A 21488-nucleotide genomic window follows, 5' to 3' on the forward strand; every position below is an offset into this window, starting at 1 on the left:
ACTTTCAACAGGCGTGCCCGCTCGTAAAGCAAAAACTCACAGACATTTCAATGATTTGTACGGCAAAGTTAGGTTTGGAAACGATATAATTTCCTTTTTTGCGGGCATGCATAACACCGGAGCCTCGCTGCGGGGAAGCTTTGGCGTTGTTCTGAGTTTGTTCTAATCCTTCAAAATGATAGCTTTCAGATTTTTCCGTCATTGTTAAAAAATATCCGCCATAGACGGAAAATATTCGGTTAACGCGCCACTGCAGTACAAAATCATTAAAACTAGCTGCGCCTTTACCAGCTTTGATAACACTTTAATGATCAATCATTATAAAACATATCATAGGCCTATATATTATTCTGAAATGGGCCAATCTGTAAAATGACTACTTTTGGTACTTGAATTAAATGTTGATTCTAATACTTTTACTTGGGTAACATTTTGAATGCAGGACTTTTACTTGTAATTGAGTATCTCTACACTGGTACTTTTTGTTTTACTAGAAGATCTGCAAACTTTTTCACCTCGGAATGTGTCCTTCGTATATCAGTTAGTGTGTGTTCCTAATATATCAGTTAGTGTGTGTTCCTAAGTATACAAAGAGGACATGTGAGTCAGCTCCTCTGCAGCTTATCATTGCTAACAGTGCCTTCTAGTGGCCGTCCACTGCAGTAAATCCTCTCTCTGTGGATCCTCAGCCTCAGCATGGTTAGACAACATGATGACTTTCAGGGAATGACCGTGTGGCCATTTATCAAGCCGTGAGTGGACAACCGATACAGTTTCCTGACACTGCGCTTTAACTTGAGGAAGAAAAATCTGCCCTGAAAAAGCTGAAGAGACGGGAATAACAGCTCCCATCCAGCACTGATTTAGAGTGCATATGTGGTGCAAGTTAGAACACACGCTGAAGCAATCAGGCATTATTCTGCATGCAGGCTATAAAATAATAGAGCCCAGTTGCACTTAAGTTGTCAGGCTGCTGCTTCAAATCTCAAAGTTCGTGACATGTTTCTCCCCCCTTTCTTTCTCTCTTTCTTCTGGCTATCTCTGTATATGTTTGAGAGAGAGAGAGACAGAGAGACATGTTGGTGGAGTTCCCTTCTCACTACATTTGTAAAACAAATTATGTCCAATGGAAGCAACAGGTGCAGGATTTAAAGGTGACTTATAGCCCTGAGCCAGGCATCCCTGTGAGTGTTAACCAAACAAAAACCATGGAAAGTGTAAAAAAAATTATTTGCACATCCATGTTCCAGCTTTGTAAGAGAGTGATTCAATAATGAAAACACAGTCCTATGGTCATTCCCGTTCTTCTTTTTCTCCAACCATGAATGGATAAGGATATTTTCTGACAGGCAGGGGCTACTTAGTTCTCTCTAATGCATTTTACCTTAAATTGGGAAATGGTCAAATTATTATAAATTTGAGAAGTAATTGTGATCATTATTCTCATTAGTTAAGCTGCTTCTCCAGGAGAATAATCCCCCTTGTGTATAAATAAGCAAGTGTTTGTTGAAAATATAATTTCTTGCAGTGTCACTTTAAAGCTCTACTATGAATAATATTAATCTATAGACAGTGGAAGCCTGTATATTGGTCTCTATGCTGAGATGTGTTCACAATACTTGTTTTTACTGTTGCCTCTTGCACCTCGGCATCAGTTCAGCCTTCAGGGTGAAAGAGCGATCCTCCTGCTGCTGAAAAAAAGAGCTGGCCGCCTGCCAAAGAAACAAGTGCCTCCCTTCCCTGCTGTTTAGCGTATTCATAGTTAGGGGTTTGGGCTCGGCTGTTTTTATAAAGGCAAGGCAGCGCTTCAGTTGATCAGTCTGCTCAGGAAACTTCTGCTGGAGAAAGTCCTGGAGTCCAAAACCTGAAGAGGAGAGAGATTTTGTGCAGTATCCCTTCTCCTGCAGAGAAGAAAAAAAAGCACATATTTGACTTTTTTTGCAGGGTGCACTGCAGAGCCTGTAATTAATGTTTTTGAAACAGATAGCAACCCTCTTCTTGGATAAAGACTCTTGGCTTTAAAAAAAAAATCGGATTATCTGACAGAGGCATTGTGCTCATTAGTCTACTTTTCCCCCATCCTCTTCGCATTTGAGTTTTTATGCTAAAACTGAAGAACAATGTTTCTGAGTTTCTGCCTCTTGGTGACATTTATCTTGGGGCTGTCCGGGTGCTTGGGCTCATACGTGCCGTGCGAGCCGTGTGACCAGAAGGCGCTGTCCATGTGCCCTCCGGTGCCCGTCGGCTGCCAGCTGGTGAAGGAGCCGGGCTGCGGCTGCTGCCTCACATGCGCCCTGTCTGAGGGGCAGGCGTGCGGGGTGTACACCGGGACGTGCACTCAGGGGCTCCGCTGCCTGCCCAGGAGCGGGGAGGAGAAGCCCCTGCACGCGCTGCTCCACGGCAGGGGAGTGTGCACCAACGAGAAAGGATACAAACCTGCGCACCCGCCCATAGGTAAGAGCGCACCGGACCACCGTCTCCATGCATGCTCCGGATCAACTTGTGCAGCATAAAAGTTCATCATATTATGGGATAAATAATGCCACAATTTTTTTCATCTTAAAACATTATTATTTAGCAGATATTATATTTGTTGTCATGTGGTTCCCTTCTTTCTCCATGCTGTCTGTCAGAGCGCGTGTTTGACAGATGGTTTGAGGTGCCATATGAGTATCCATTGATTAAACTGGCTGCAGGAGCTTATTCCGCCTCAGAAAATGCACCTCAGGTTCATCATCAAGCTGTAACCCTGTTGATTTGGTATTTGGTAATGAATCATCACATTAGAAACACACAAAGTGGATAAATAGTCCGGGTGTGCGCACGGTGTTTGTGGTTAATCTGTGGCGGGCGGCTGCTCGCTCCGCTGCGGGTAAAACGCATGAGGTGTCCCGGCTGATTTGAGGCTTTGGTGCGGGGCAGCGGCTGTCAAACTGCGGTCTACAGAGACCCAGGAGATCGTAGCTGACAATGATCCAGAAAATATTTCCATGTTAAGGCAGAGCCGATCATTACACGCATTTTTCTCAAGATGTTTGTTATCCTGACGCCAAAAACAGGTCTAAACACGTAATGAAAAGGTGCGATAGTGTATTTATATAAAGGATATTTAAGGGGAAATTGTTGGAACCCCTAAAGTAGTGCTCATTCTGCAAATTGCCGCCTTTTTAATACCCACTCGTGTAACAAGTGTCTGTCAAAGCTCACTATTTTCCATCCCCGTGCCAGAGCGCATTAGGTTTTTTAATTTCTTTAATTTCTCGCCTTTCAAATATCATTCGCACCTTGAGACATGAAGTCTACGGAGGCACGAAAAGAATAAAGAGTGAGTAGATTAACATTGGAAAGAAAGAGGTGCCTCTGCGTAGTTGAAGCTGAATTCAGATCAGATATAGGTCTGCAGGCTACCCTCAGAGTCGGATTACCTCTAAATCTGTATGCGTGAGAGAGACGCGAGAGAAAGACATGGAGATGTTCAGACAGAAAGAGAGTGGAGGTAGCAGCTTTGAGTGATTTAAGGCATTTCTCGGTGTAGCGGAGAGCTTCACTGTCGCTCAGACTTTTAGCAGCTTGTCAACAAGTAGATAAGTAGGTGGTAACCACAAAGGGTTTGGCTACATACCTCATTCTATAAAATGGGCTGCCACTGGGCTCATTTTGGCTGTTGACAGAGTCATTAGGTCATTTGCACCCAGTGAGCCGAATACCTCTCCTTGTAATGACATTACAGCACAATAATCTTTGTCTGAGACTGCCATTCTTCCAATTGCTTGGAAAAATACAAATGGGAGCTAGCAAAGCTAAAACAACTGATCATTCCCAGTGTGTGTGTGTGTGTGTGTGTGTGTGTGTGTGTGTGTGTGTGTGTGTGTGTGTGTGTGTGTGTGCTTGGGTGGGGCTGTGTGGGTGTGCATTGTGTGTGATTGTTGTGAATGATGACACCTCGGGCAGTTTTGTCTCACTCCTGCTTTGCACACACACACACACACACACACACACACACACACACACACACACACACACACACACACACACACACACACACACACACACACACACACACACTCACTCACTCACAAAATCTGACTTCTTTGTTGGCCCTCAGAGGTAATCAGAGCATTTTTTCCTGCCTCTGGCACTGCATTCATTGCATGGGCGCTCAGTCACAACGCAGTGATTCAGCAGAATGCCTCTGGCTCTCTCTGTCTTCCCTCTAGGGCCTTCTGTCAAGCAGCTCCGCCCGACGGGTAGTGGTGAGGTGAGCTTCTAGTTTCCTGTGGTGTGGGGTTGCAGCTGTCTCTGTGTGCTTTACCAGCTGAGCAAAGCCAAACACAGGGAGGAGGAGCTCAAGTGTCCGCAGCCTACTAAATATTGACTGGGGCAGCCAAACAATGGGAGAGAGGAACCTTTGCTATCCTACAGCCCCAACCCCCCTCCCTTCTTCACTTGTAAGAAAAAAGAGCCCAGACCATTTCTCTGTGTACCAGCAGTGCATTAATTCACGTTTTGCTCTTGGACTATGAGCCCAGGGGTTGCTTGGATTGTAAGGCTCAGGAGGTGGTGTGTGCTGTGGGGGCACTCAAACTTTGTTAGCCCCCTTCGGGTGAATCAGACCCGGGAAAGCTTGCCAACAGATATGACTTCATAGCAGCAGGCCCCTCGTCCTTCAAGCTTCTGAAAGGGCCCTATGTTTGGGATTGCTCTGTGCCAAGAAACAAAAGATGATTAGGGAGTGGTTCCAACTCAAGAATACTCCACACATACGGGCAGAAATACTATGCCCCTTATTAGCATAGCAACCGGAAACCTGGTGCCTTAACTGACAGCTTTAATACTTTACATTTGTCTTGGCTCTTTACATGTGCATTTTAAACTTGTTGCCAGACAGTTTTCAGACACATTTCCATTGGTATTTACAATCAATCGAGTACATTAAGCGACTGCAGACTTTTCAAGAGAACTCTACATATGTATGGCCACACTGCCTTGTCTAAGCAGCATACAGAATCGCTTGTCATCACTTTAGTTTAGAAAGCTCTTTAACATTTAGAACCACCATCTGCTTTTTCCATGTCTGCAGCCTCACCGACGCAGCTGGTTATTGCGTCGCAGCCGAGAAACCGAAGCCATTGGTAAAACGCTGATTTTCTCCGACCGTACACTCGGGCTAATGACAACCAGCCACCGTGCTCCGGCCCCCGTGGATGTTGTGTGCTCATACAGACATGCCACATTAGATATAGCCAGGTCACGTGTGGCCCCAGCTGCCTGACAGCTTCATGACGGGCTCATGCGAAAGGAAAGACTGTAGGTGGCTTTCCATCCGTCTCACCTTGAACATCTGAGATAGCGCAGTGAAAGCTTAGCATGCTGCAACTGATCTGTTGCAGGTGCTTGGTAGAATTATTAGAAAGGTCACTTTGTCGAGGACTTCAAGATAGAAAATAAGCATGCAATTGGTGGAAAATGCGACGCCAAGAAAATAAAGAGGACTTGTTTCCTTAGATGTGACATTGATACCATTGTAGAACTGCTTTTGTCTGCACATAGCATTTAGATGCATGGCCATAGGGTGTACAGCAGTAGAGCTGTCGCTGGCAAGCGCATAACCTTTTTGGCACACTTGCCTGGTTTCTCCCTGTAAAACTTTACAGTGGTATTTGTATAGCTTATTGGTCACTGACACCTAGCCTGCTGGTGGCACCAGCTGTGGAAGAAATCAGCACTCACTGTAGTCTTTCTACGCTATATGAGCATGTGATTCAATAAGCACAAGGATGGCCTCATGCTGGGCTCACGTGTTAACCTGACCTGAATACTGTAACCCCGCAACCAACACCTTATGGGCTGTTCAACAAAACTAGTTCCAAAAGCCAGGCTTTCTTTGCCTTAGCTAGCTTGAAAAAACCTAAAACTCTTATCAGAGATATTGGGAGCTAGGATCGTTGGTACTTCGATCCTGATTGCTGCCTACTTTCGATTTAAAAAAATAAAGTCATTATTTTACTACTTGATTGTCCCTCATTGCCTCTCGTTCATTTCTAATGTGCTAATGCATATTCTTCAGCACTTATACTTTAAACTTTAAACAAAGTATCAATAGGCAAATCCCTGCAAACCAGGACTACACTGATGACTGTTGATCTGGGTACAAACATCTAATCAGAAGGCATGGGGATGACGGGTGCATTATCATTATCGAAAGACTCCATGTTCCATTTCAGCATCAACCACATGTCCAGAGTACCTCAAGGTCAGAGCTTGGTCCAATGCTTGCTACTAATTGATTCATGATTCATTCACAATTTTGCCAACTTTGAAGCTACAGTCTCCCTTTGCATGGCAAACAACACCACAAGCACCGGGTACAAAGCTTTAAATCAAGCATTCTCTTGTTTAGCTTGCCAGATCTTTCTCATCTAAGTGCCCAGTGTGACCCCTACAAACCATCCATTTGCCAAAGTGCAAAGATGGCAAACATGCTCTTGGTCATTAGCATGCACGCTTGAGAAGAACTTTGTACAAACCAGGCGAGGCCGGGCGTCAGTTGTTGAAAAGAGAACACAGTTGTTTCCTGGACTCTAATCTAGGCCATATTTGAACAACATGATATGCAGTATTGTAATTCCACCTTGGTCCACTCAGATGGCCCAGATTCATCAAGCTAACGTTTGCCATATCCAACACTGTTGGTATGAAGGGCAGCCGTGGTAAAAGTCTCCATATTGAGGCAAGGCAGGATTGAAGGCAAGACCTAAAAGTTCTTGTAAATTACAACCAGAAGTTCTAAACTCTCGCCAAAATATATTTGTTATGCCACTGGAGGGATAGAACATTGTTGCACCCAGCAATTGTGTTGTGGTGAAGTTGACCCAAAAAGAGGTTGTGTTCATCCCTGTTACTTTAAAAAAAAAAAAAAAACATTGCTAGGAATGTACAGTAGAAGAAATATGCACCTCTCCCTGATTATGTGATTTTCACATGACCGGGTTGCAACATGAACCTATTATCAGCGGAAGCTGTAAACAGGTCAGAAAGTTTGCTTACCTACATCAGCATTTCCCTCTTGGAAAGACTTTGCATCCTCTCATAAGTCATGTTTTGTGATTTACAACCCTTGAATTGTTCTTGTTGCTATTTATACCGTGCATTCAGAAAAGCAGGAAACTTTTTGATTGCAACGAACATATTATGTGTGCACAATACCATGGGAAGAGTTATTTCCTGCATTTTTCAGAAGCTTCCGAAGACCACGCACTGGGTCCAACAACTGAGATTCCATGGCAACAAAAGTACATGAGGGTCAAAAACATAAGTCCCTTGCAGTCGGGGGTGATCAAAGATGCAACTCATGGACACAGCATTTGATAAAGCCCATATTTTCCTACATCTCCAACTGGTTTGGAATAGAGTCTGTCTTCTCATGTAACCAGGCTTTGTGCACTGTTGTCAGATGTGCACAGGGTGTATCTTATCTGTCATGAAAATGCAACTGGCCATCCATGCCTGAACTCCAGAATTGTTACTGACCTTGTCATTGTATCTGCAAATTATTCTGCTACTGATGAGTTTTAGCAAAGGTTACTTTTACCACATGTTTCAAAAGCCTCTAGGACCTATATTCCTTTGGTCATTGGGACTTGACATTTGTGCAGCTGTGAATGCATCCTCTGTGACTTGCACAACTCTTCTGGTTTGTTCTCACCTCCCTTTCTGCTCTAGAAACTGCAGGGCTATCAGGCCATGACCTTGCTTTCAAATATTAAGTAGCGGAGGCTGTCTGAGGCGGAAGGATGGTTTACTCATGCTTCAAGTGACACAGGCCCACAGGCTCATTATTCCTACATTATCTTGTCTTGTTGAGATTAAACGGCACATATATTCAACCGTCTCTTACGTCTTCTAAAGATGTAATATCTGATGCAAGCACACTTAATCAAAGGCAGGGTACAACATCAAGTGTTGTAATGGTTGGAACTCTAATGAAAGGTGGGATAATCTATTGTCTGGTAATGCTTTTTTTGCTGTATTGTTAGGATATGGAGGAGAGGAAAATCTAAAGAGAAGGTAACTTATCTTTCATGCCTGGACTGTTGCCGGTAAGACACTTGGGATATTCATGAAGCATAATTGTGTGCAGATGTTAATTTTTAAACAGAGAAGTATCAGGTGCACCTCCTTTGGCTACTCTGCTCCTCTCATCCTAATGAAATGTTTAGCCTGAGCAGAGAGGGGAGAGAGATAGCAGCTCAGCTTTGGGCTCAGCTGAATGGCAGAGCTGCACATGACTCAGCTCACTTGGCTCCTGTCCAGCGTCTTGGCTGAGTTTCAGGAGTTAAACACAGACCCTCTAAGCCTCCTTTACAAGCTGGGTACCCTGAGCATGGAAAAACTGAGTTTTTGTGGCTGCGTCGGAGAGCCCACTTCAGAAAAGATGAATTTGGTGATTTTGTGAGTGGAGGAGAAAAAAAGTCAAACACCATTGTCTTCAGAAAAGCTGCTTTGTTTTTAAAAATTGAGACAAAAACCCTTTTTCCGTCCTTACACCATTCTCAAAGTGAGTGACTTGTAATATGATAGAGAAATAGATAGATACAGACATTATTAATCCCAAGTTGGGAAATTGTTTTGTCAGAGCAGCATTTTGACAGTTAATGTCAAAATGAATTACAGAAATGTCTTAAAAAAACTAACAAAAGAAACTCATATATTCAGAAGACTATCTAAACACTCTAAAATATACAGATTATAAGAATACTCTCCAATATACCAATCTACTAAACATATACAAATAGTGTACTTTATACATAAGAAAATAGTTTGCAGTTATTTTTAATTAAAAGTAAAATATATCCTGTGAGGTAAGGTGGATAAAACTGATGTGGCATGGCTGGACCTTTAATAGTCTGGCCATTTATATGCTCAAATTAGATTACAAATGAAGCAAGAATGCATGTAAAAAAATAACGTCGCACATATTTTTCGACAGCCAAATATGTGGCATTTTAATCAAGCAGTTATTGGACTGGACGGCTGAAATGAAAAGTTTTTCCACAGTGGTCACAGCCCCGGCGTGCATCGGAATGCTTGTTTGACGTATTTATTTATAGCGAGTAATAGACTCGTAGTCTGAGCGGGGGAGACACAAGGACATATCTAAACACAAACCAAGGCCTGCCAAGTCATGAGTTGTGCGATTAATTTGAAAGAGACGGCAGTTCAGCGCAGAAGCCAAAGACCCAATTCTGGTAATCACCCTGCCCCCCCTCTTCCCCTCCCACAGACTCCAGACGCTCATGCTGTGTCAGGCTCTTTGAACATCAGTTTCTCGGAGCCCGTGTCCTTGTTACGTCTCAGTGCCTTTCTCTATGGTGGCTGTGTACTAACAGGCCAGTCAGCAAAGTAATGGCAACAATCTTATTACCCGTGTTTCTCTTTCTCATCCGTATACAAGTATGTCTCTCAGCAGCAGTTGGCCTATAGTCGGTAGCCAACATTCCTCTCTGGTTCAGTGCGTCTGGCCGTGTGCACCACGGCGGGTTTCCTTGTCAGATAAAAATAACCAGGGTCATCCACTGGCACCGTGGCTTCAGCCAGTTGGGGCCTGGCAGAGTCCCCACAATAACGCTGTACTTATGGTACAGCTAAGCCAAGGGGGGGGGGGGGGGAGCTCAGGGCTTCTTTCTGTGCCCTCAAAGAACCTCTGGCTGGGGGTCCAAGATTAAGAGGCTGAGCCCCAAACATAGGAGTAGGGGGGGGCTATGTTAAGTATAAAGGACCTAAACCCATGAACATCCTATCAAGAGACTATAGTGCCCCCTGGGGGAGCTGATATTACGTCTAAGAGGCGCATAAAATGGGACAGAAATGTGAAAGCATTTATATGAGTCCACGGAGCAACTGGATTTTCCTCAGCTTGACATTTGAATCAGTTTAATGTAGGCCACGTCGCTGCAAAGTTACGACACTCCGAGGCCTAAGACCCTGTTGCTGTGTTCCAGATAACGTGTTAGCTAATCTTCCAGATATTCCAATGCAACATGTGATGCAGTTTTCCAAAGTTACATGACATGTCAAATACATTAAATGTCATTTGTTAGACACTTTTATCCAAAGCGACTTACATACATTCAGTTCTGTGGACAATCCCCACAGGAGCAATTTGGGGCGAAGTGTCTTGCCCAGGGACACAACGACATGCTGACTGCAGTAGGACTCGAACTTGCTATCCCCTGATTCGAAGTTCAGCACACTAGCCTCTGAGCCACAGCCTCATAGTTGTAGAGATATGTATGCTTACAAATATTTGGTATATCTGTGTTTATGTGCGACCTTAACTGACTTTAAGACCAAAAGGAAATCTCTGTTTTTATGGATGCAGACCAGCGCCGAGCGGTCTTACATGGAGGGAAGTTTAGCATGACTTTTCAGATGTTTTAAGAGGTAGAGTAAGGAGATTGGGAGGTAAAACTCCTGTGTGAGCTGTAGAAGTCAATCATCTGTCAATTTCCCCTCCTCTATAAACAAATGGCAAGTAACAGTTGGTGGCACATACCCTGGGAAAAGCACGTGAGATTTATGGTAGAGGACCAACTGCTGCAGAACCTTTTCTAAATTATGCAGATAGCATTTTTTTTAAGTGACTGTTAAAGATTGTAAACATAAATCCTACATCAACATTCTACTGGTTCCTCATAATACTTAATTACAGGTCTATGATGACTATAATTAGTTAAGACATTACCCTTCCCAGAGACATTTTTCATTCCTGAATTTTATGTTCTTGTTCAAATAAAATTGTAAGACTTGTTTCATCATGAAATAATGACTCTAGGGATTAAATAAACGAACCCAGGGGAAATTCCCAGAAAAGTGGGGAACAGCTCCATTTTAAATATAGATTTAAGGGTTTAAACAGGGAGTTTGGTGTTAACCATTTTCATGGGTCTAGTCAATTACAAACTTACATTTTGTCAATGTTGTGTTTACAGCTTATGTAAACTCGATTAACGTGAGGCAGTTTTATTAAATCCATTCAAACCAAAAGAGGGCAGGCACAACAAGCCAACCAGTGGGAAACAATTTTCATATTATGTTTTATACACATATTAACGCAAATGCATTAATGTAAAGCTGAAGCTTGGTTGTGGGTTTAAAACTGTGACATTAATTGACCGTTTTTTATTTGCTCCGCTGCAGATCGTGAGTCTCGGGAGCATGAGGATACCATTACGACAGAGATTACAGAGGAGCTGCAGCCTGCTAAAGTGCCACTCCTTCCCAAAGACATTGTGAACAGCAAAAAAGTCCTCGCGCTGCGCAAGGAGCAGAGGAGGAAGCTCGGCAAGCAGCGCTCCATTGGCTCCCCCATGGACTACTCCCCTCTGCCCATCGACAAGCATGAGCCTGAATTTGTAAGTTTTCATTGTCAGTTTGAGCCTTTATCATAATGGTCTAGGTTGAACTACTTTGCAGACTCCTAGTAGTATCTTAGCAATGAACGCCTTCATTGTTATGTCTATAAGTGCATTTAATTTGAGTTTTGAATTACTAAGGGTTTGTTTCACCCCCTTTGCTCAGTATTTGTAACCCAAATCTGTCTTTCCTCAAAGGGTCCATGCCGGAGAAAACTGGATGGGATCATTCAGGGAATGAAGGACACTTCTCGGGTAATGGCCCTGTCTTTGTACCTTCCCAACTGTGACAGAAAAGGTTTCTTCAAGCGCAAGCAGGTGGGTGTGCTTCAGAAAAGTCTTTCCAAAATAGTTTTGGATTTTGCATCGATATTTGTATTTACAAACATTGTTGTCTTTTTTTCACCCTCTTTCCAAGTACTGTACCTAAAAGGTCACACCAGCATTTAAACATTTTTTCAGTTAGTTTGCTTGCATTGGCAAAATAAATTAGCTAAATTGTTTATTCTATTAAATGTTGGTCATTGAACTGTTAGAAACCAGTCATGGAGCTTCTTACCTTGTTAGCTGACTGATAGTTTGCTAGCAAGCTAGATTTAAAGAGCTTTTGTGGCCGCCATTGTGACTAACTAGTGCAAACATGTTGGTTAGCTGGCTAGCATGTTAAGCATTAGCCTGTTAGGTACAAATGTTTAAAAACTAGCAATTCAGGAAGTAACTAAAGCCACATTTCCACTGCATGATATGACTTAGCTTAAATTAACTCCACTAGCTTTTACATGGTTCACCATAAGCAAAAGTTGTGTATACTCCCTATTGCTTATTTGCTATCATCTCAGTCCAGTCTCCAAGCAAGCTTTGTGGATGCCAGATGATGAAGTTTAAAGACTGCAGACCACCAAGTGAAACTTCACTGGCTCAACCAGGGCCAAAACTCGCCATTTCTGAATAGCCAAGTTACCATCAATAGAAATTGGATTGAAGATCTATTAAAGGCAGTTTTCATGGAGCATAGCTATAGCAGGAGTACAGCAATAGCATAAGGACATAATCCCCAATAGAAAAAAGGGCCTGGCACAACGAGTGAGTTGAGTCGAGCGAAGCAAAAACCATTCAGTGGAAATACCATATATGCTACCAAGCTACTAGCAAAGATGTGCAAATATACTTTGCTGCACCATTTTCTATATCTTTACCCTTTGCACATTTTCTAACATTTTCACCTCATTACATCACAACTATAATTTTGTTTTCTGTCCCACAGTGCAAGCCATCCCGCGGACGCAAACGAGGCATCTGCTGGTGTGTGGACAAGTACGGCGTTCAGCTCCCCGGCACAGACTACAGCGGCGGGGACATTCAATGTAAAGACCTGGAGAACAGCAACAACAACGAGTGAAAAAGGGAGGACCACCCTTGACCCCCACCCCCCCTTGAACCCTAACCACCACGTGACCCAGGGCCCACGCCTCCCCTCTGTATCACATCTGTATGCTCCGCCCTCCATTCACTTCAAGATTTTTTCAAGTTGAAAAAAAAAAAGGAAGAAAAAAATCCAAACGAAAGAACAGGCTGAAAAAAAGACACCTGTATTTGTTTTCTTTTATATTCTTGTGTTGACCAAGTACTCATCTCTGAATGAGCGGAACAGTCCCAGAAGATTTACTCGATCTCTTGACTCTTGCCCATGGGACCCTTTTGTCTGAGGCCGGTCCCCTGGTTGCAGATCAATGAAAATATATGCACATTACGGATATATTTTTATGGAAGCTGGGGGTTTCAATACTTGTATGATGTAAACTTATCGCAAAATCATTGTGAAGAAAAAGATGTATCAGGCACATTGGTTGAAAACAGATCAGTTTTAGGCTGTGCAACATGATGCCACTGTGGAACTGAAAATTGGGTTTTATTTGAAAAGGAACAAATAATAGATAGGGATATGCTGTAACAGTTGACTCTATCTGGGTATGTGGTTCTGTCAGAGCACTTATGAATAGGGGAACCTGCTTAGATATGTGTAACTTCACAAAATGATGTGTGCATGAATGCTTGGATGTGTACAGTGCGTGCGTGTGGTATGTATCCGCCTGTGTTGGTGAATGATGGAGTGAGCCTACTATGAAAAGAATGTCCTTTTTTTTCTTTCTCTTTTGTTTGATTTTGTCACAACAAGTATTGCTAGCGCTTGAAGTGGTCTAGGGGCTGGCCTTCTCTTTAACTGATGTAAAGTTTGTCTCGGGACACTGATTGGAGGAAACAAAAGAGTAAAGCAGATCGTCACAGATGAACCTATGTTAAGTGGCTCTTCGACAATGTAGCTAGCCTGATATGCCAACTGTGCCTATTGAAACAGACACTGCCATGCAGGGCGACACAGAGCTCAGAGTCGGGCCAGTTGCTTCTCTGATCCAGTTTTGTGAAGTGTAGTTTCGTATGGTTTTTGTTTGTGCTGTTTTCTTTGCCTTCAGTGAAGTAAAGACCGCCCACTTTTGAGCCATGTTCCTTATCAAGTGGTTTCCCCTCAGTACTGCTTCTACAGTGTAACCATGGTGTATTACTTTTAAATATAGTTATTGAATGTTGTTTTTCTTCCTGTAGAAACATAGTATGACAACAATGTAATTGTGCTTGGAACAAAACATATTTTAGCCTGTAAAGAATTTGAATAGGTCCTTGTAGCCTTGTCATGAGAATGACCCAGAGTCTTTAGACTACAGGGCGGTCAAACAAGCTAACACTCTGCAACCCTTTGCTAACATGCTTCCATGCTAAGGCTATATATCTAAAGGGAGCATGATTTAATTAAAAAGGTTACAGGTTATAACAGGGTCATTAAGTAGAGTTGTTCTCTCTCTGTGTGCAAGTCACAGTGCCTTCCTTCATGCAAATACATTTAAATAGTGACGTGAAAGTGACATGGATATCAAACGGGGCAATTTCCTCTTTAGGACAGCCAGCCTGTGCCAGGGCTGATACAGCGATCAAGAGGTCTATGTTTTAGTTCTGGTTAGGAGAAGAACAATGAATGTCCTTTAAATGGCGTCAGCAACGCATAGCAAATCCATTAGTAATCTTTGTACCTCGGGGCAATTCTGGATAAGAATGATGTTTGGGGAGATGCTGTGGTAGCACACTCAGTTAGCCTCCCTTAACTCTTTCTTTGACAACCAATAAGCTATGATTCTTGCTTTTTTCATGTAAATGCCAATGTATATGATTGCCAGAGAGGGGAAGCCAATGAATGTTGAATCAAGTATTTCAGAAATGCTATGTACATCCTCAATGGCTTCCGGTTGTGAATCAAGGTTCTTTGCCCCACTTCCAACACCAAATCCCCACTACCACTTTCGAAAAAAGAAAAAAAAAGCAGCTTGCACTTATTTCAGTTACTCATTATTGATATTGACACACAACGACATCCTTAGATGTGGTATCATGAAGTTGGTGGAACGGAAAAAAAGTAATAAAAAAAACAGCCATAAAAGCTAAATGTTGGGTTATCTTGTGCTTACCTTTTAAAGGTGGTGCTTTGAGGTGATTTTTGTCGACAGGGGCTGTGCAGCCCATGCCTGGGACCTCCAATACAGCAACACCCTTTAGGGAAAAATAGATTTAAAGTAACACGCAGCTAGAGATGTTCTCATGGCCAATTGCACAGAGAGTTGAGATAAAAGAGACGGAGGGGAAAGGGTAGAAGAAGAGTGAGCGCCATGGGCCTAGCCACTTCCCCGATATGGGGTCACCAATTGCATGACATTAGAAACAGTTAGCAGGACAGTTGACAGGAACCACGGAAATCTGGGGAATACAATACTTTAACCAGGAGCACTTTGATACTCTTGAGCGAAAAACAAGGGAATATCTGGGACCGTTCACTATCCGGATCAATCATCTCTGTGAATACTTCAATGTTCCATGTGTTTCTTTACTCTGTTGTTTGGATTACAGGTGGAGGTTCAGTCTTAAAAAAGTCTAATAATGACTTACTGTTCCCCACGCCTGTTTGCGAGTAGTGACTTCCTCAGGTTTCTCATTTCCGACTTGGTTTAAACTCATATTTCATACTTTTGTAGTACAGTAACAACAATACAATACAACTTTTTTCTGAGTACATAACACTTTCTGGATGTAATGAGTCAATACAATTGGTTTTCATAATTTGGTGATCACTGGCTTGTGAAACGGACCCATCGGTGGCAGGAGGACAGTGGGAAATTAAAATGGTCAGTATTTGGAACTACAACTAAAACGAATAAGAAAAAAAAAAGAGGAAAAATCTCAAATTATTAAAGTGAATATCACTGTGTAATATTTATTCAACTTGTAATTTATGTACTCTTTTAACCTTTGTCTTTGTTATGACAAAGCATTTATTTAAATAAAGTTATGTATTCATTTAAGAACTCTGGTGAGGTTTGTTATTTCTGTTGGTGGCTTTTTTTCAAGACGGGCCACTGAAATGGCTTGAAAAGTACAGTTTGGAGTACAATTATCCTGCTAGTAAGCACTGACTAATCTCTGAGGCACGAGCTGATAAACCTCTTAGACATACGTCTGAGACACCCAGGCTAGCCCACAAGGATCTCATGCAGCATGCAGGATGTGACTTTATAAAGCCTCGCCCGAGGGCAAGTCACCTGGTTTTCAACACCATAGTCAGAAAAGATTGCACAGGAACAAGGAAGTCATTTAACATGAGTTTGAACTTCAAGGGGGGGGATAACATCTACTGGGACCAGCTCACTATTGAAATGACAAGGAAGAAGGGATTTGTAGCCCTGGGGGGAATTCATCATGTTATGGAAAACGTTTATTACAACTTAATGGCGGAATGGACTCCTCTGAGGCACGTCCATTCATAAAGACATGCACTAAAGCCTAAAGTACATACATAGACACAAGGTGTGGAGGCAGAAAAGCTGTAGAATGTCTAGTAAAGCTATTGATGATATGGTAAGGCTAGGGTAAACCCACTCAAAAAGCCATATGTTTGCAACAGTGCATTCAGGCCATTGTAGGCTTGGAGAAGAATAATTGCAGATCTGGGGGAAGGGTTTCATATTTTTATAAAAAAACTCACATTTTAGAGAAAACAAATCTAATATTCTCAAGGATTGTGGTGAAGTTTGTTTCCTTCAGAGAAATACACAAATGTTATGACTTTGACATCAGAAAAGTTTCGTCGTTTTTACTTATTTTAATCTATGAAAATATACAAGTTATAAGAATTGAATTTAGACTCTGAAAGTTATCCCCCCACCTTTGTTTTTTTTAAAAAGCAATAAAAAATGTATTACTCTATATATCTGTTTTACATATTGTCCAAATATCAATTTAAAAAAGCATGTTGCATGTAATGTACAATATACACAAATGATATCAGCTATCTATTTTTAAATTCCTTCAGCATGCATAGACACTCTAACCCTAAGGATAACATTTGGAAGGGATTTAGGAATCTTTGTGTGTATCTCCACAGGGGGATTTGTATGGTAACTTTTCATTCCCGTATGGATTCCAGGAAGTGACAGAGTTGGACTTTTCTTTTTGGGGGGCCACTACATTTTTTCCCTGGGGAGCTCAGGACTTTGACCAACTCCAGATGTGGGTGAGTGCAGCGGGGCATGAAAGGGTGGAGGGACCGGCAGACCCTGAGCAGCGAGCAGATCAAGGCTGCCGTAAAGGTTGTTGTGGTGTGCGTACGTGCAGAAGGGAGGGCATAGAATTTAACTTTGGGGGAGGAGGAAACATGTGTAGAAGATTTGATTTGCGAGGCAGTGAACATGACAATTACTATTTGCCTTCAAAGAAACTGACAACTGCACTTAGGACTTCAAAGCATTTATGCCCCTTTTATTACATAATTAGGCCAACAACTTCGGATGGCTCCATCTGACATCGACTCACGCACCTCACTCCGTCAAAACCCCAGTCCAAATGCCGCGTGGAGCGTGTTTGTGCCACACAGACCTCAACTTTTCTCTCCCCTCAGAATTTCTGTAAATATGTGAATAAACAAATGCTGAGTCTGTAAAATCACATGCATCAGATTTGTAGATTGTTTAATTTGATGCACAAGCAAATTAAACAATTTGCCCATATCATTAAATGTGACTTTTAGTAACAATGCGTTTAAAGACATCAGTGTACAAATGGCATGATCAGATGTTTACACTGCATAATTGGGATCTTTGTAAATCATTGCTTGTGTTTTATACTATCTCTTACAGGGGTAATGGTTGCTCATTTCATCACTGGGATGGAGATGAAAGGAGATTCGAAAGAATGTACAGCGCTCCGGAGTAAATCACATGACTTAGCGCTGGAATCCTCCGATGCCGGTGGTAGTAGGCGACAGACAAGTGGCTGCTAGTTTTCATACAAGCCCTTTCATCAAAGATGGACTTAGACCCGGATCCCAAATGGAGGGTTCTTCAGCGTGGATCGGATGTGACTGTGAGAACCAGAACTGTTAAGTAAACCAACTTGGAGATTAAGATTTGACATTCTCAGTGGCGTTTTTATATGTACAAAAGTGGTGTGGCACGAACAACTTAGATGTGTAAGCTTCTGGTGCTTTTTTAAACACGTAAACAAATAGCGGCTATCCATAGTTCCGATAGAGAGAGGGGGGGGAGGGGGGGAACAACAAAAGATATGACATCAAATTAACTTACCAAAGCTGAAGTAGATGATCAACTTCATTCATTTTCTTTCCGTTTTACTGATTTTAATCGCTATACGCTGCTCTCTCTCATCTCCTCACTACTAGGTGAAAACTACACTTTTCGCGGCACACATACTTATAGCCAATCAGCTCTCTGAATTATGAGATGAAGTTTGGTAGGTATAGAGTGGCGAAGTCACGCCCATCTACTTCCGGTCCATGGACCTTATTTTGGAAAAATAATGTATTGAAGCCAATGGAGAGAGAAAACGTATCTTTCGATCCCGTTTGATAGATAGATTCTATCTATATGGCGCTAGATAAGATAACTTTAACAAGATGCCTGTGTGCTTAGTACCAGGTTGTTATCATACCAGCAATTTTTCTTGCTCGTTCTTTCGCTTCCCGTCTGATGAAAGGACCAGGAGTGGCTGGATCAAGTCAGCTACCTAGCTAGTAGCTAGCACGTTAGTTAGCTGTACAGCCTTGAAATTTATATTAGCCTTAATATGAAGTAACATTAAGTAACCCAAAATGTTGAACAGTAAGAGTAGTAGTCATATTTCGTGAACCCTTCCAACAGTACTGTCACCGGTGTGATCATTCTATAATACACAATTTAAGCCCGGGGGAGAAATGCTAACGCTAACGCTAGCATCGGCGATCGCCAATCTTTTCTACTTCATGCTATATGCACAAATGGTTGACATTAAACATTAAAAAGACCAGGCAGTTCAGAGAGAATCGAAGGCAGGCAGGCAGCTTTGCATGACATTCTTCTGGACCTGTTTCCTTGTGGTGATAGTGAGGGTAGTCAATCGTTTTGTTGACAAGAGAGTAGTGACGGCCATCTTGGTGACGTGTGTTGTTCTGCGAGACCAGATATGTAGTTCATTGAGCGTTTCACACAAACAAATGTGTTACTTCACAGTTTTACAAGTTTTTTTGACTTGCAAAATTATCTTTTAAATTGACAAACATCAGAATTCATGGCACAATTCTAACGGGATCGAAAGATAATCTTTCTCTCTCCATTGACTTCAATACATAATTTTTCCAAAATAAGGTCCCATGGAGGTCCACCGGGAAGGGAGGTACTTCGCCACTCTATGCCAGCACTATGCTCCACTGGTGATTATTTTTGTGCCGCACACATTGAATAGAAAAATACTCTGAGCATGCGCAGTGTAGTTTTTACAGCAACCATTCATTGGCTTGCCCCACATTGCTCAACACGGCTCAATAGGCACACTGTAGACACTAATTGGAAGAACGCAGACTAAAACAGCAATGTACAGAAGAATCAGATGACTAAACATGATCTTGAAATATATTTTAACATATCTTTTTTGCATATTTTTTAAATTATTATTTGCATTACTTTCTGCTGACACTAGGTGGTGCTGTCTACAAACATAAAAGGAGCGTTTACTATGAGGGGCCGTGTAGGCCAACATTCAAACGAACCTCGCACACACACTACATTACATTGCATTTAGCTGACGCTTTTATCCAAAGCGACTTGCAATAATAGCAAGTAATTATATTGCTCGAAGTGGAGTCGACAGAGAGGAGTTTTTAGTCTCCGCCGGAACATGTGCAAGCTTTCTGCTGTCCTGATGTCAATGGGGAGCTCATTCCACCATTTTGGAGCCAGGATAGCAAACTGACGTGTTTTTTGCTGATTGGAACTTGGGTCCCCCTCGCAGTACGGCTGCAGCGAGCCGTTTGGCTGACGCCGAGCGGAGTGCACGTGCTGGGGTGTATGGTTTAACCATGTCCTGGATGTAGGAAGGGCCAGATCCATTCACAGCATGGTATGCAAGTACCAGTGTCTTGAAGTGGATTCTAGCAGTTACTGGAAGCCATTGAAGGGAGCGATGAAGCAGTGTGGTGTTGGAAAATGTTGGAAGGTTGAAGACCAGACGAGCCGCTGCATTCTGGATGAGCTGCAGAGGTCGGATGGCACATGCAGGTAGACCAGCCAGGAAAGAGTTGCAGTAGTCTAGGCGTGAAATTACGAGAGCCTGGACCAGAGGTTACGTCACTTTCTGGGTAAGGAGGGGACGTATCCTCCTGATGTTGTAAAGAGTAGCAACAGCGGGTTGTAGCAGCGATGTTTGCAGTGAAGGACAGGTTGTTATCTAGGGTCAAACCCAGATTCTTTGCAGTCTGAGTCGGGGAAACAACAGAGGGGCCGATGTTGATTGTTAGGTCAAGGGTGGGACACTCTTTTCCCGGAAGAAAAAGCAGTTCAGTCTTGTCAAGGTTGAGCTTGAGGTGGTGAGCAGACATCCACTGAGAGATGTCTGCTAGACAAGCAGAGATGCGTGCGACGACCTGGGGCTCTGAGCGGGGAAAGGACAGAATTAATTGGGTGTCGTCAGCGTAGCAGTGGTATGAAAAACCATGCTGACTAATGACCGATCTGAGCGAGTTTGTGTACAGAGAGAAGAGGAGGGGACCAAGGACAGAGCCCTGAGGGACCCCTGTAGTTAATTGACAAGGGTCGGACTCGGACCCTCTCCAAGTTACCCTGTAGGTGCGGTCTTCGATGTATGAGATGAGGAGGGAAAGTGCAGAGCCTGAAACTCCATGTTCTTGGAGAGTGCGAATGAGGATCTGATGGTTCACCGTGTCGAATGCAGTAGACCAAAATGATGATGACAGAGGAGAGGGAGGCTGCTTTAGCAGTGTGCAGTTCCTCAGAGACAGCAAGGAGAGCAGTTTCTGTGGAGTGACCTGCCTTGAAACCATGACCTTGACTGGTGGGGATCAAGAAGGTTGTTCTGATGGAGATAACAGGAGAGTTGTTTGAAGACAGCGCGTTCAAGTGTTTTAGACAGGAACGGGAGGAGAGAGACAGGCCTGTAGTTTATAACATCAGACGGGTTGAGAGTGGGTTTCTTTAGGAGAGGGTTTACTCTTGCCTCCTTGAGACTGTTTAGAAAGTGACCAGAAGTTAGAGAAGTATTGATGAAATGGGTGAGAAACAGTAGAATATCAGGAGCGATAGTCTGAATGAGGTTTGAGGGGATAGGGTCCAGAGGACAGTTGGTAGGACGGGCAGAGGCAATGAGGGTAAGAACCTCACTTGGAGAGAGAAGGGAAAAGGAGGTCAGTATGTGGGTGAAAAGTGGGTCTGGTGACCCAGCGGTGAGTAAAGGTGAGTAAGAAAAAGAAGAGCGAATATTATCAACCTTTTTTTCAAAGTAGTTAACAAAGTCGTTTGACAGAAGGGAGGACGGGGAAGGGGCTCTGGGGAGTTCGAGGAGGGTGGAGAAGAATAGGAAGAATGGATCTTATCTTGAAAGAAAGTGCTTTTTGCCTGAGAGATTGAAGATGAGAAAGAGGAGAGGAGAGATTGTCTCTGGGTTGTATCTCTGCTTGTAACATTACCGCAC

At 42.9% G+C, this 21488-nt stretch overlaps 1 protein-coding gene across 1 annotated transcript; it reads left to right on the forward strand.

The window, feature by feature from the left end:
* Positions 1–1811: 1811 nt before the first annotated feature.
* LOC104945362 (insulin-like growth factor-binding protein 5) lies at positions 1812–15673 on the forward strand. The gene is made up of 4 exons (XM_010771014.1): positions 1812–2454; positions 11200–11414; positions 11613–11732; positions 12679–15673. Exons 1-4 carry the CDS (start codon positions 2121–2123, stop codon positions 12811–12813), a joined length of 804 nt encoding a protein of 267 aa, XP_010769316.1. The 5' UTR covers positions 1812–2120; the 3' UTR covers positions 12814–15673.
* Positions 15674–21488: the final 5815 nt, after the last annotated feature.

Source organism: Notothenia coriiceps, unplaced genomic scaffold (assembly GCF_000735185.1).
Source record: "Notothenia coriiceps isolate Sejong01 unplaced genomic scaffold, NC01 NC01_scaffold00009568, whole genome shotgun sequence".
NCBI lineage: Eukaryota > Metazoa > Chordata > Actinopteri > Perciformes > Nototheniidae > Notothenia > Notothenia coriiceps.

Bases quoted from the DNA above. Each gene is read 5' to 3' on its own strand.
- LOC104945362 (XM_010771014.1), top strand. From the start codon at position 2,121: ATGTTTCTGAGTTTCTGCCTCTTGGTGACATTTATCTTGGGGCTGTCC. The intron at 2,455-11,199 runs GTAAGAGCGCAC...GCTCCGCTGCAG, and splicing joins ACCTGCGCACCCGCCCATAG to ATCGTGAGTCTCGGGAGCAT. The intron at 11,733-12,678 runs GTGGGTGTGCTT...TCTGTCCCACAG, and splicing joins GTTTCTTCAAGCGCAAGCAG to TGCAAGCCATCCCGCGGACG.